The 13,589-nt window shown below is 37.5% G+C and overlaps 1 protein-coding gene across 9 annotated transcripts in view; it reads left to right on the forward strand.

Moving 5' to 3' along the window:
- OXCT1 (3-oxoacid CoA-transferase 1) overlaps positions 1–13,589 on the forward strand; it is a 142,776-nt gene that overhangs the window by 110,869 nt on the left and 18,318 nt on the right. For 5 of the 9 annotated variants that reach the window (XR_013532663.1, XR_013532666.1, XM_035291619.3 and 2 more), the window contains one exon: positions 5,303–5,392. Coding sequence is in view for 3 of the 9 variants with exons in the window: in XM_035291619.3 (XP_035147510.1) it covers positions 5,303–5,392 (90 nt within the window). In the remaining 6 variants the exon portion in view is untranslated. Of the gene's footprint in view, positions 1–5,302; positions 8,678–10,214; positions 10,540–13,589 lie in introns of those variants that run through there. The other 4 variants (XR_013532662.1, XR_013532665.1, XR_013532664.1 and 1 more) reach the window with 2 other exon arrangements.

The following is a 13,589-nucleotide window of genomic DNA, read 5'->3' on the forward strand; positions in this document are numbered from 1 at the left end:
GGTTTTAGGACTCATTGTTTTTAGGACTCACAGGGGCAGTCCATATCATGAAACTAGATGGGAGTCGCTCTTGGAGAACAAGTAGGCAGAAGCTGACAGAGCTGTTTAATCTGGCCAACATTATAAGGTCTGGGAAAAAGGATGGGTGGATAGGAAACTGAAAGCCTCAATAGCAGTAGGAGGAACCAGGACCATAGAAGACCCTAATTGGAGAGTTTCAAGCAGTGAATGGAAGACACCGTGATACACAGTAGATAGATATTGGAGTGTAGTAAAGTAAACCTACAAGCTGTCTACTGAATCAGGTGATTATCTGTTAGAGACATGACCGAGTAGAGTTCTCACTTCAAGGGCACAGCCAAACAGAAACAAGATTTTATCTCCAAGGATTTAGCAAAGGGGAGCTCATTCCTCTCCTCTATCCATGGAGAGAGGATGGAGAAATTGGAGCAAAGGCCCTAACTGATGGCACAGGGTCTCTGAGAGAACAGGAACAAGAGAGCTTATTAAAATAAAACTTTGAGCTTTTTGGAATACTGTTCTTTTGACATGATTTTTTGAAAAGCCCATGCAATTATTAATAACTGAATTTTATTGTAAGCAATTTTCCTAACCTAACAATAGAGAATATAATTATATTTCTGGTTTCATATTAGTTGGTTTACATAATCAATTCACCTGTCCTAGAAAATGCAATTAATCTTTGAAAAGAATGTCTTTTTGTTTTTGTTTTTTTAAACGAAGTGTAATACAGAAAAGAGAAATACTCTCATATAACTGTGCTATAACTTTGCTATAGTAAGGTAAGTTATAAGTCTCTTATCTTTCCTAGAGAAAGGAGTTTACAACCTGTTACTACATATTTAAATAAATGTTATCTTTCTCAGTTTTCTTCTCTCCTACTCTTTAGCTAGGAACATGCTTAGAGGACTATTTCTTTTCTAGAGCATTTTTAATAATGGGGAAGACAGATATAAAGAGGCTTACATTTGGATTGAGGTCGGTACTTAATGTTCCTATATTTAATATTGAGCAACAAGCTCTAGTTTTATTCTTAAATCATTCTACAATTGTCTTTCCCTTTGACTTCCAATAGATTCACACATTCTACTGTGGCATATAGCATTACTTTAAAAATGCTTTTAAAATTGTTTCCATTATTATAAATTGTTTCTCACTTAAGACCAGAATATTTAGAGGTAACATCTGGAAATGAACCATTACTGTTTATGTATTAATGGTAAAAGTGGTGGCAAGAATGATTTTCATTGTGTTCCGTATTTTATTTTAAACAGCATTTCACAGAACCATTCAAATGCATTCATTTTTCCTTTTTGTAAAATCCTTAAAATATCACCAAAGGTCATTTGTGACCAAGAATCTAGAAAACTAGAATTCTTGTTTTCTTGGTAGTACAATGTAATATTTACACTTTCATGCATTGAAGTTTTTAATGTTACTGCATTTATAATAATTTTTCTCTTACTTTCTTTAAAATTCTAGTAGTAGGAAATAGGATCAAAGTAGGTATATTATTGATTTCAACTGAACTCTATTTTCTAGAAAAAAGTGTATCATCATATTCATCTTTTGTTTCTAATTCCTATCTTGATGCCTGGCTTATAATAGACTGAGGAAATACTTGTGAATTGAGGATACTTGAATCAGTATCTTTAGAAAGGTTGTATAACTGTTGTAACAGAGCATGCGGCATTGCTAGCACATTTTATTGCAGAATCTTTCTATACTTGATATCAGGGTCAATCCTTAACAGCTAAAAGATGAACTGGCTATGAAATGAGCATCCAGCAATCATCTCTCTATTATTGCTAGCCAGAACGCATTTCAGAACTAGAGTTGCATCATTTAAGAAATGTATGTTTGCTGATGAGATTTTAAAGAAAACCATACTTTGTGTTAAGTTGGCCCAATGCTTCAATCATGCCCAGAAGCTCTTCTTCATTATAGGTCTATTTTCCCCAAGTATCACTTTCCCTCTGTGACTTATTTAAGGGTATATTTTTAGCTCCTTAATCTCCCCGTTTTAATAGCTTCTTGTGTTGTATGTTGAATAGGATGTTAAATTTTGGGGAGGAAGATGAGGGATGGGGGTGGAATCTATATTCCCCTGTTTAGCTATTCCCTTAACTTGTAGTGCTCTCTTCTCAAAATTCTTTCCATTCATTCATTCACTCACTCATTTTATTCATTCAGCAAGCATGTTGTACCTCTGCAAATGTCAAATAGTGTGTTGGACATCTGGATAGAAAGGTGAATTACTGTGCCTAGCACAGAATCAAGCATAGTCAGCTCCCTCAGGGAGCAGTAGGAAAATATCCCCTTAAGAGCCCTACTCAGATCCCCTTCTGTTGTGCAGCGGTAACAGTTCTAATTTGACACTGAATTCTCACCCTTCTGTATAATTTGGACACCACTTTAATATATTAGTCATACTAGCTTCTGTAACAAATAAGCCCTTCAGTTTTAGTGGCTTAGCACCCTTTGCACTTATTTTTTACTCATACTGAAGGGTGCAATGTGATTTCAAAGAAGTGAGCTATGCAACAGATGGCCATTTAAGGACCAAGGCTGAAGGAAACTCAGCCATCTTCCAAAGTCACTTTGGATGTCAGTGTCCAGATTGCAGAAGGTAAAAGAACATGACGAATTGCATGAGAGATTTTTGTAAGCTGGAGCCTCAAAGTCACAGATATCACCTCCATTTCTTCCACTGTCTGCAACTCAGGCACATGGCCACTTCTAACTGGAATAGAAATCTGGGAGATGCAAGTAGTGGGGACCCAAAAGAATGCCTAGCTAAGCTAGGTTGAAGGATGATGATGCATTTCCCACTTACATCAGGGAGTATGCCTTGAATAACCCTGTTTTGTTTTCCTGCTGGGTATAAATAGAATGATTTTTCTTCTTGTTAGTAATTGATTGTTTCAGAAATCCTTTGGGACTTGAAATAGAGGGAAACATTTTGTTTTCTGTTTCCAGTACAATGAACACACTAAAACCAGGAAAACTAGATATTTGAAGGTTTTCCTGTTAACCTGCTAGAAATGCTATTAGAAGATACTGCTCTTCTCTTTCACAGTATTGCTCTTCCTACCTGATAGACTACTTTGTGAAGCCCCTCCTTTGTGAATCTCCCTGAGCTACTTCCTTCCCTGACTGTTTCCCCAGGCACAGTCAGCAGTTGCATCCTCAGTGTTATACCTTTGTTGGTTTAATTCATTCATCCATTCACTCATCCAAATATTTATAATGAAGAGAGGGAAAGGGAACAGCTGGAATTCACTGTGATAGCATTCATACTGAATAGTACAAGAGCATAGGAAAAAGACACTTAGCTCTACCTTGTGATAGGAGAGAAGTGAAAATGTTCCTTTTAGAGGAAGGAAGTATAGTCTGAGTATTTAGTATTCATAGATACTTTTCCTTCCCTAGGTAACAAGCTTTTCCAGAAGAACCTTGCTTTGATCCGACTCTAACACCCTAGTATAGAGCCACACTTAGGCTAGACATTCAGTAAGTTGAATTGATTGAAGATAAGTGAATACATTTATAAACTGTTTACTACACATTTTGATACATTATCTCATACAGTGCTCATCACAGCTCTGTATGGTAGGACAGATATTCTTATTCCTGGTGTTTAGATAATGAACCAAAGTTCAGAGAGATTTGGTGTTTTGCCATTAACTCATAGTTAACAGGATTGATCTCAGTTGGTCTGCACCTAATCTTGTGCATTTTCACTCTTGGAAACAAGCATTAAATTTAAGAATCAAAATAGTGCTTTAAAGGTTGTAGCATGTGCTTTGGAAATGAGGCAGTAAGCCAGTTGAATCTCCTTGAGCAAAGGCTATTCACATATATTGAATCAAGAATGTTTTTAACAAAAACAGACATTCTTGGTCTACCATGTTTTATAGTGTGTTATATTCTTTCCAGCACCGTGGTTTGTACCCTGCAGGTGCTCTATACATATTTCTAAACTAATTGACAGTAATTTAAATTGTATAAGTCAGATTCATCTAAATTGGACAGGCTTCCTTCTTGTTAGAGGCTGTCGTAAGTTTTTACCTATGTAACCATTGTGTCATGGGGGACAGAATTTGCCTATGGTATATTCTAATTCAGGGACATTTTTAAATTCAAGGAGTTTTTAACTGTCTATCTTGGTCTCTGGTTTTCTTTGGCTGCTCCCTTTTCATTCTTCCAGAACTCGCCCCCTCAGTCTGCCAAGGACACTATGTATAGCTGAGACTGCCTGGATGTTCTTACCATAGCAGATTGACACATTTTATCATAGGGTTGCTTTAGTGTCTTTTGTTGTTCTACAAATCTCAAACTTTCTCATTAGAGTTTGGTAGACATCGATTGCTTCCATCTCTGACTTATGTGTATTTTGTACCGTATCAGTGTTCTCTACAGAAATATTATGACCAACTTAATACATTGACCACCAGTTTATTAGGGTTGCAGCTAAGAATGAAGGCTTGCTTATAGAAGTTTAAAATTATGCATTTCCACATGGATGTTCTGCTTCAAACTGTCTGAAAGCAGGCTTATCTTGTAGTCTGCACTTCTCTCTTCTGCTACTCTCATCCCTTGCCCCCCAGCTATTGCCAGTGTAATGAATGAAGGGATGGCCAGATGACCAAAAATAGAATAGTAATGGTGAAATGATCCTAAACTCTGCTTCTGTGTTGCTTTTGCTTAGCAAGAATGTTTTTCATTTTATTTTTCTAAGAGCAAGATAAATGCCAAGTGTTAGAAAGACAGAGCCACCTTTCATATTAGCCATTACTAAAAAAACACCATTAATACCTCAGCCTACTACTACATAATGGAATTTTAATCTGCAGGAAACCCAAGAGTACTTTAGAAAGTGCCTGTAATAAAAGAGGCAGTAGTGTTGATTGTGTTTAAAAAGAAAGAAGTGGCTGGCAGGGGTGTTTGGATTTCAATCTGATACTGTAATAATAGTAATGTCTCAGAATTCTGGAAAGGTTTTTAATTCTTTTAATTCACTGATTGTCTTATTGCTAATATGTCAAGAAAATCATGTTAGCCACATGTAATAAAAGTGACATAATGTTTATCCTGAACTTTATCCTTCAACCACAGAATAATCGAATGACAGAATATTAGGTTATAGAGCATCATACACTAAGCAATGAAGGACAATGAGTTTTTAAATGATTCTAGTATCTTATTTTCGCAAGTTAATTTTGTTCTGCCACATACAAATGAAGTGAAAGACACAGAGCTATTTCTTTTTGTTTTGCAGGGGAAGATGGTGAAAGGAATGGGAGGTGCTATGGATTTAGTGTCCAGTGCCAAAACCAAAGTGGTGGTCACCATGGAGCACTCTGCAAAGGTAACATGTACTGTTCTCCCCAAATACTGCTTTTGGAGATCTACAATAAACCAAAACCCACCCAGTATACTACCAGGTCACCTAACTGGATTTTATTTTCTCTGGCTCATTCAAGGTGATAGCATTTACATTTGAGAGAGAAAGATGACAAAAACAGTTATTTATTATTTAGCTAAATGGTTGTTCAACTTTGAGTGAAACCAAACATCAGGGTGTTGTTCAAATATTTGTCCTGCATACGTTTTAAAAGTAAAAGCTTTATGTCTCCAAAGGAAGTAAAAAGATGTGAGTACGGATGTATCAGTTCTGGTTTTAAGATGATTATAGTGGTTGCTATCTGTGCATGAAATGAAAAGCCGCAACAGAACATTCATCTTAACAACAGTTATTTTCAAATGGACCATATGGACTTTAAAGCTGTGCGGTGCCATATCCTGAAGATGTTACAAAATAGACTAGGTGACAGCAACTGTCCTTACTCTGAAAAGTATTATACTTTTATTTTGATGAATTGTTAAATATTTGAGAGCCTATTACATGCTAGGATGTGGCAGTGACCAAAACTGGACAAAAATTACTGATGTCATGGAGCTTACATTCTGTATTTGTCTTCTTCCTTCATACTGCAATAATAATAGCTACCATTTTTGAGCATTTAGTGTGCCAGCAGTATACCAAGCTCTGTGTATATGAATGAGCCCATGAACTTGCTATAGGTGTTCTTAGTATGTCCAGAAATAGAGCTTTAGACAGGTTAAGTAACTTCCCTGAAGTTCTGTTAGAACTAGTAAAGCTCTCATTAGACCTGTCGTCTCTGATTCCAAAGTCTCAGTTGTCTCACCAAGGAACTATCAATGTAACTTTCTTCCTTGTTCCTGACTCAGTGTCTTTGAACGAACTGAGCTTAATTGCTTTCCGAACCTGAATCCATTGCCTTCTGCTGACTTGAAAAGTTGATATTGAGTGCTTTCTTTACCTTCTCTTCATTTTCCTTTATTCTTTATCAGTCTCAATTTTAAAGTAAAATCTACCTCTTCTCACTTCGAAACCTGCTAATCTGAGTGGAAATGGCAGTCATTTGCCCTCTTTTTATTTAGTGATGCAGCACTATGTAAAAGCATGAAACCAGAAGATTCACATCTCACCTGCTTCCCTTGGGGAAGTTCAGTTACAGAGAAATGTATGCCACAAAATGATCTGTTGTGAAAACAGCTACATCATAAATTGTTTAGTAAATAATGGGAGATGAGCAGTGGTGCATAAATATGGAACAATAGAAATGGAACCAGCACAGGTGACTTCAGAGAATGGATTGCAAAGCGTCCAAAATACTTCATTTCACAGGCAAGAAGATGCCAACCATGCGGATCAAATCCAAGTCTTTTCTGGAACATAATGTCTGTTTGTAAAAAACTCTTTCAGACTTTCCTTTTGTTGTTACCTTAATGTTGACACACAAAGGCACCAATGTCCAACTTATTTTAGATTATTTTTGTGTATTCGTTTTCAAAACATTAAGTCTGTATTTTGCAAATTCTTCCCCCTGCCCTAAGTCCTTTCTTTCTCCTCAGCTGGAATTTCTGATAGAGGAACATAAATGGTGCCACCAACTTCAGACTAGAAATATCTTATTAAAGCTTTCCACAGAAGCAAAATCATATTTTTTAACTCTTTTCTTCTTTGAGTGGGGAAATTAGCATTGAGTTTTAGAACAGCATTGGAATCAGGTATTTTTCCATAGATACCTTCATTTGAACAATGCAATAGAAAATGTACTTCTGATTAAAATAATAGTAATGATTTATTCACACTTAATAATTAACCTTTGAAAACTCATGAATAGTTTCTTTTCTCACTACCATCACATTTTACTTGTGGCCCTCAAATATGTACCTGCTACTGTTTTGAGCACCCGGACTCATTGTTACCTGCCCAGCTCAAGGGAACACAGGTAATTCTTTTATTTATTTATTTATTTTTCTCTGAGATGGAGTCTGGCTCTGTCACCAGGCTGGATGGAATCTAGTGTTGTAATCTCGGCCCACTGCAACGTCCGACTCCCTAGTTCAAGCGATTCTCCTGCCTCAGCCTCCTGAGTAGCTGGGATTATAGGTGGGCACCACCACACCCAGCTAATTTTTGTATGTTTAGTAGAGACAGATTTTCACCATGTTGACCAGATGGTTTCGATCTCCTGACCTCGTAATCCACCAGCCTAGGCCTCCCAAACGGCTGGGATTACAGGCGTGAGCCACTGCACCTGGCTGGAACCTGTTATTTCTTTTTTACATCTTTTACTCGTTAAAAGTTGAGAAGAGCTGGAAAAGAAGGAAGAGAGGTTTTTCACTCCTGGTAACCTTTCCAGTTAATGATCTGTTCTTCTAGACATGCCAGGTAACTTCTGCTGCCTTATGATTAAGTGTACACCCTGGGGAACTAATCTCTTGAGTTTTATAAGACATGGAAGTAAAGTTCGCAAAGAAGGATTAAAAACCTGAGAAATACAGTCTTGTATTCTTGTGCTGCTATTTTTTTTTTTTCCGTAAGTGGATGAGCTATTAACTTGTTTTTGGGTGGGGCTACATTTTTCCTTATCTGTAGGGTTACAGTTACAGGTTGTTTATAAATATAGCATTGCCTGACCTTGTAGAAATATGTGTTTTCGTTATTGTTTTAATAAGACAAAAGAAACCTTTACAACCAGTTGCTGCCTTTAGTTCAAATCCAGCAGCTTCTAAAACCTGAGACCTGGCTACCCACTGGTGCTGGTCGGGAGTAACACCCGCCCTCAGTCTACCTCTGCAACATATGTCAGGCTCATGGGTCAGACTGGCATTGTAACTTGATTTTCATGTAAGCCTAGACATAAGGGTTCCAGGCAAAGTTTTGAAGTAGGCAAAGTTTTTTTGGTGTCCAGCCACTTTCTTCTTAAGCTTCTTTTTCATTTCTAGGTATGTCTTATTTTCTGCCCTCTAAAAATGGGAAGAAAGGAAAGGAGTAACAATCTGAGTCCTTACCAGGCGGAGGTGCTGTGCTTGGCACTGCACATGCTCATCTCATTGACCCCCCTGAAGTACGGTTGAGATATGGGTATTAAGAAGCTTATCCAGGAAAGTGACAGAGCTGGAGTTGGATTCAGTGTGATGCAGCCTGTGTTCATACTGCACCATGCCACGTCCTCACAAAGCTACCTCTGCATCAGCATCCCAACCACATCTGCCCTTTCAGGAAGCTTCAGTTTTTTCTTTTTTTTCATTTTCCCTGGAAAATGCTCCCTCTGCTTAGGTGAGATTTATATCAGCAACGTATTTAAAGGAAAATATTCCAAAAATCTGATTATATCTTCTAGTACCTGTCTCCATTCCTTTTTGCATTAAACTACTCCCTGTTTTATCTGGGCAACAGATAAACCCAGTGACTGGCTACATTTCCTAGCCTTTCTGTGCATAAATACATCCATGCTACCAAGTTTGGTCAGTGGAATTTGAGTATGTATGATGTGTGTGATTTCTGAGGTATGTCTTTAACGTTAAGGCCAATCACATTAGATTTCCTGTGCCCCCTCTGTCTGAAAAAGGCCTTGACTGCAGCAGCAGCCTTGGGCACAAACCTGTAAACCATGTGCTGCAGGTTGCAGAGCTACCTCCACCAACTTGCATCCATAGATTCCTCATTCCTTCCTTTATGGGTTCCCTCCAGAACTCTTTATAATGTCCTCTGCTCTGCAGCCTTCTCAGGTGCCATCTAAATCTTTGGTACCAACTGCTATTTTTTCACTCAGTGGCTCCTTAATCATTTTTCCACACCAGAGTCTTCTGATGAGCCCTAGAACTGTATTTCTAACTTCTTATTAGACAACTCCACCTGGTTGTTCTGCAGCCACCTCAGCTGCAACAAATTTTGCCAACTTAATCATCATTGCCCCTAAATATGTTCTTCTGCTTATTTGGCCCAATTAGAGAAGTGATGATCTCCCAGCTCTCATTTGGCAGGGCATTCATGGTCCTTCTCTGCCCCTACACTTACGTACACCAAGCACTATAAATACGGCATCCATGCGACTCTTGCAGTCTGCTCCCCACTATATGTTTCAACTCTGTTTATTGCTATTTAAAATCCTTAAACATAGTCAACACTGCTTGGTTCTCCTTAGCCCATCTGCCTTTGCGATTGGCTCCCCAGCAGCCTACCTTATCCTTGCCCCCAGAATTTAAGGTCTGCCAAGGTCTATAGAAAGGCATCATAGCGTTTCCTGTTCTTAGGTGTTTCTATATTCAGTCCCCATTCCTTCTGTATTTGGCTTATTCCTACCTCTGCAAAATCACAGATGAATAAGCTTATGTTTTCTGAATGTGTTGGTTTAGTGTCTTCTGTCTTCTAGACATTATGAATGACCAAAGGAATATTCTTTGACGTTTGTTTTGAATTTTGGTAAAATTACCTTATGAGTGTGTTAATTTACTTGTTTATGCAGACATAAAATATTTACTGAGGATCTACTGTGTGCAACATATTGTCATAGGCTCTGAGGAAATAAAAGAGATGTGGTCCTTCAGGCAGGTCAGTCTCATGGGGATAGAGTCATGAAAATCAGTACATAAGATGAAAGGTGAGCAAAGCAGAGCCTGCAGAGTCCAGCACCTGATTCCCAGTTCTGTTGTTGGGGAGCAACAAAGAGGCTTCCCAAGAGATGTACAGAGTGTTTGCAGGAGAACTGAGGGATGGGGCAGCTTGATAGGACTAAGTATTGCAGGAAATAAGAGAATGGACATTGGTGTGTTGGAGGATGGTGCATGTTAAGATGAGTTTGTGTCCTTTGTAGGGACATGGATGAACCTGGAAACCATCATTCTCAGCAAACTGACACAAGAACAGAAAATCAAACACCTCATGTTCTCACTCATAGGCAGGTATTGAACAATGAGAACACATGGACACAGGGAGGGGAGCACTACACACTGGGGTCTGTCAGGGGGAAATAGGGGAGGGACAGCTGCGGTTGGGGAGAGATAGCATGGGGAGAAATGCCAGATATAGGTGATGGGGAGGAAGGCAGCAAATCACACTGCCATGTGTATACCTATGTAACAATCTTGCATGTTCTTCACATGTACCCCAAAACCTAAAATGCAATAAAAAAAAATAAAGAGATTTATAATTAGGTCTCTCTTATCAGAGAAAAAAGGAAAAAAGTTTGCATGGGAAAAAATATACTCACCCTTAAACACATACAGTGGCCAGAGTGATTTTTGTTTTCCAAACTGTAAATGGGATCCTGTTACTTCATTAGCTCAGAAACTCTCAGTGGCTTCTCATCTCACTTAGATTCAAGTCCAGAGTCCTTACTATTGTCTCCAAAACTTCCATGGTTTGTTGACTCCCCCTGCTTTGCCACCCAGCTACCTCTCTGAATCTGTTACCTCTCTTGCCCACTTAACTTCACCCCCGCTCACTTCCTGAAAGTTTCTGGAATATCTTAAGTATCATCTTGCCTTGAGACCTTTGCATTTATTATTCTTTATGCCTAGAATGCTTTTACCCAGATATCCACATGGTTCACTCCCTCACTTCACTCAGACTCAAAATACCAGAGAAGCTTTCTCTAACTACCTTATTATATATGACAGAAGTCTTCCCTCTTTGGATGATCCTTCATCCCCCCTTCTTTAGCAGAATGCAAACTCCATGAAGACAGGTGCTCTGTTATAAGCATCAAGTAGAATAGAGCCTTATGTACATCATGGCTCAATACATACTTGTTGAATTAATTTTTCAAATAATCCACCTTGAACATATAGAAAGGACTTCTAACCTTTCCAAATTTTTACATGCTTCTGTCTCCATTTTATCATTATAACACTCTCATGAGATTGGTCTTGATATTTTCTTTCTAGAGATGGAATTTCATAGAGGTTAAGTAGTCCGATAAAATAAAAAGAAAAACCAAGACTAGAGTCCATGCATTCTGCCTCTGGGCTTCCTTTTTCTGTTATTAAGCTTTTCTGCTGGCAAGCACCATTACCACTAACAACATGAAGAATCTGTTTTGTTCTCAATATCATGTACTGGAAACGTGTTCCTAAGTATAACTTTCAGAACACAAAAGCAAAGGAATTCAGTTACTGTTGGCATTTACTGGCAACAAACAAAGATTGGTTTCTTGTTTTGGAGACAAAATGAGAGCTCTATTTCTAAAACAGGTTTAGATTTTTTTTATTACAGTAGGAGGTCTAGATTCTGAAGGGATAAAAAAAGTTGTTATGAAATTGAGAATAAACCTTCTGAAGAATGGTTTTTTTTATTTTGGATTATCTTAATCTTATTAGCATTAAAAAGTATACTCCTATATGGCTTCCCTCACTCTCTCCTGGCTTGTGCTGCCTTTGTCATATAAACTGTAGCTATTTTTGTAGTCATCTGTCCATCAGAACATATTTATAATTGTTTTATACAACTGTGTTTATAATCTGGAAGTGTCATATTTATGTATGTACCTTTCTGTGTACCTATGTTCCCATTTAGGTAACCTTTTATATTTACCTTTGCCTGCTGTTCTTTCTTTTCCTTGATTCAAATTACAGTCAAGTATCCTTTCATTTTAGCCTTTAATTTGTGTCTGATAGCTCAGGTCTCATAGAGAATTGAAAGCTATCTTATACTTGACTTCACTTTTTGTGGAGAAGAATTATAAAAGGTAAATAGAATTTATTAATCCTGTTTATTTTGGATGAAATGTATTACCAAAAGCCAACAAATATGAAGGCTTTTTAAGGAAAACTCTTTTTTGGAAGATATTCTTCAGATAATTATCAGCAACATTGAAAAGTATCTCAAAATAAAAGTATTCTTTTGTTAGGAGAATTCATAATTAATAAGTTTCAGCTGGCTTAACTTTTTTGCCATTTACAAAAGCTTATATTTCTTTCCTAGCTTTAATTAGGATATATAGTAGCCAGGTTCTGTTTGGGGAAAAAATGTCACCTTTAAACAATATCAATCCTTACATGGTTTTGCCTTTTTATTTCTCCTTTGTGATAGAAATGCCTGCAAAAAAGTTATGATATGGGAGAAAAAAGCAGAACACAGTCCAGCAACTAATAAAGCTCTTTAAAATGCCTCACAGAATTTAATTAAGCTTATCACTTTAAACTCTATAACTTTGCATTTATGTGCACAAGTATCCACATTTTCTAAAATAGAAAGGAAAATGAAAGCTAACAGAGGCTTTCTAAGGTACCATAACACTTCATGAATGAAAAGAGAAGATAAAGTAATTACTGCTGACTTCTGTATTCTACCATCTGGAGGTCAGAGATCATAGGCTCTTAGAAAAAATAAGTTTGTCTGTGATAATGATTTTTGTGATACAGTGTATATGAAAATGGGCCTTCTATTCTAAGATCTCAAAATCCTGAAGACTGTTTTCAAGGAAGTGACTTGCTGTATCAAGTGTTTCATTTGGCTAGTCTTTCCCTCGAGAATATCCCTCCCTGTAAGCAGAAACTTTTATTGCCTCCATATATTACCTCCATGTATCATTTGTAATAGCAAATGTTCTCTGCTTCTAAGTTAGCTGAGTCTCTCCACTGAAGTTCTGTATGAACTGTTGAAAACCCTATAGCACAGGTGCTGTATAGAGGTCAATCGTATCCCGTGAGGACAAACACAATGTGAGTAATCTTATTCTGTCCTTTTATTCTGTGTACCTGGATTTTCTTTATTTAGCAAATCTCATTCTTTTCTGTTTAAAAAATTAATTTTTTAAGTTTTTGTGGGCACATAATAGGTGAATATATTTATGGGGTACAGGAGAAATTTTGAGACAGGCATGCAGTCGGAAATAATCACACCATGGAGAATGGAATATCCATACCCTCAAACATGTATCTTTTGTGTTAAAAAATTCCAGCCACATCAGCTATAGTGACGTGACAGTCATGTATTTTGTAATACACCATTTTCTAGTATTAAATCTGTGGAGTGCATATATGTGGAATGCTTGATTTAAGCATTGGGATTAGGTGGGGGAAGGAAGGAGCAAAGGTGTTGATTATCAAGCTTCATCCACGGTATTTTGGCAAGCCCAAAGAGAGACCTGCCATTGGCTTCCTTGTTCCACCAGACGAAGTATTTAATATTCTCTTGTCACATTCAGACTTTGTAGTCCTTCTTTTCAACAAATTATAGCAAGTGCCTT

The sequence above is a fragment of the Callithrix jacchus genome, chromosome 2 (genome assembly GCF_049354715.1).
Source record: "Callithrix jacchus isolate 240 chromosome 2, calJac240_pri, whole genome shotgun sequence".
Classification (NCBI taxonomy): Eukaryota; Metazoa; Chordata; class Mammalia; order Primates; family Cebidae; genus Callithrix; species Callithrix jacchus.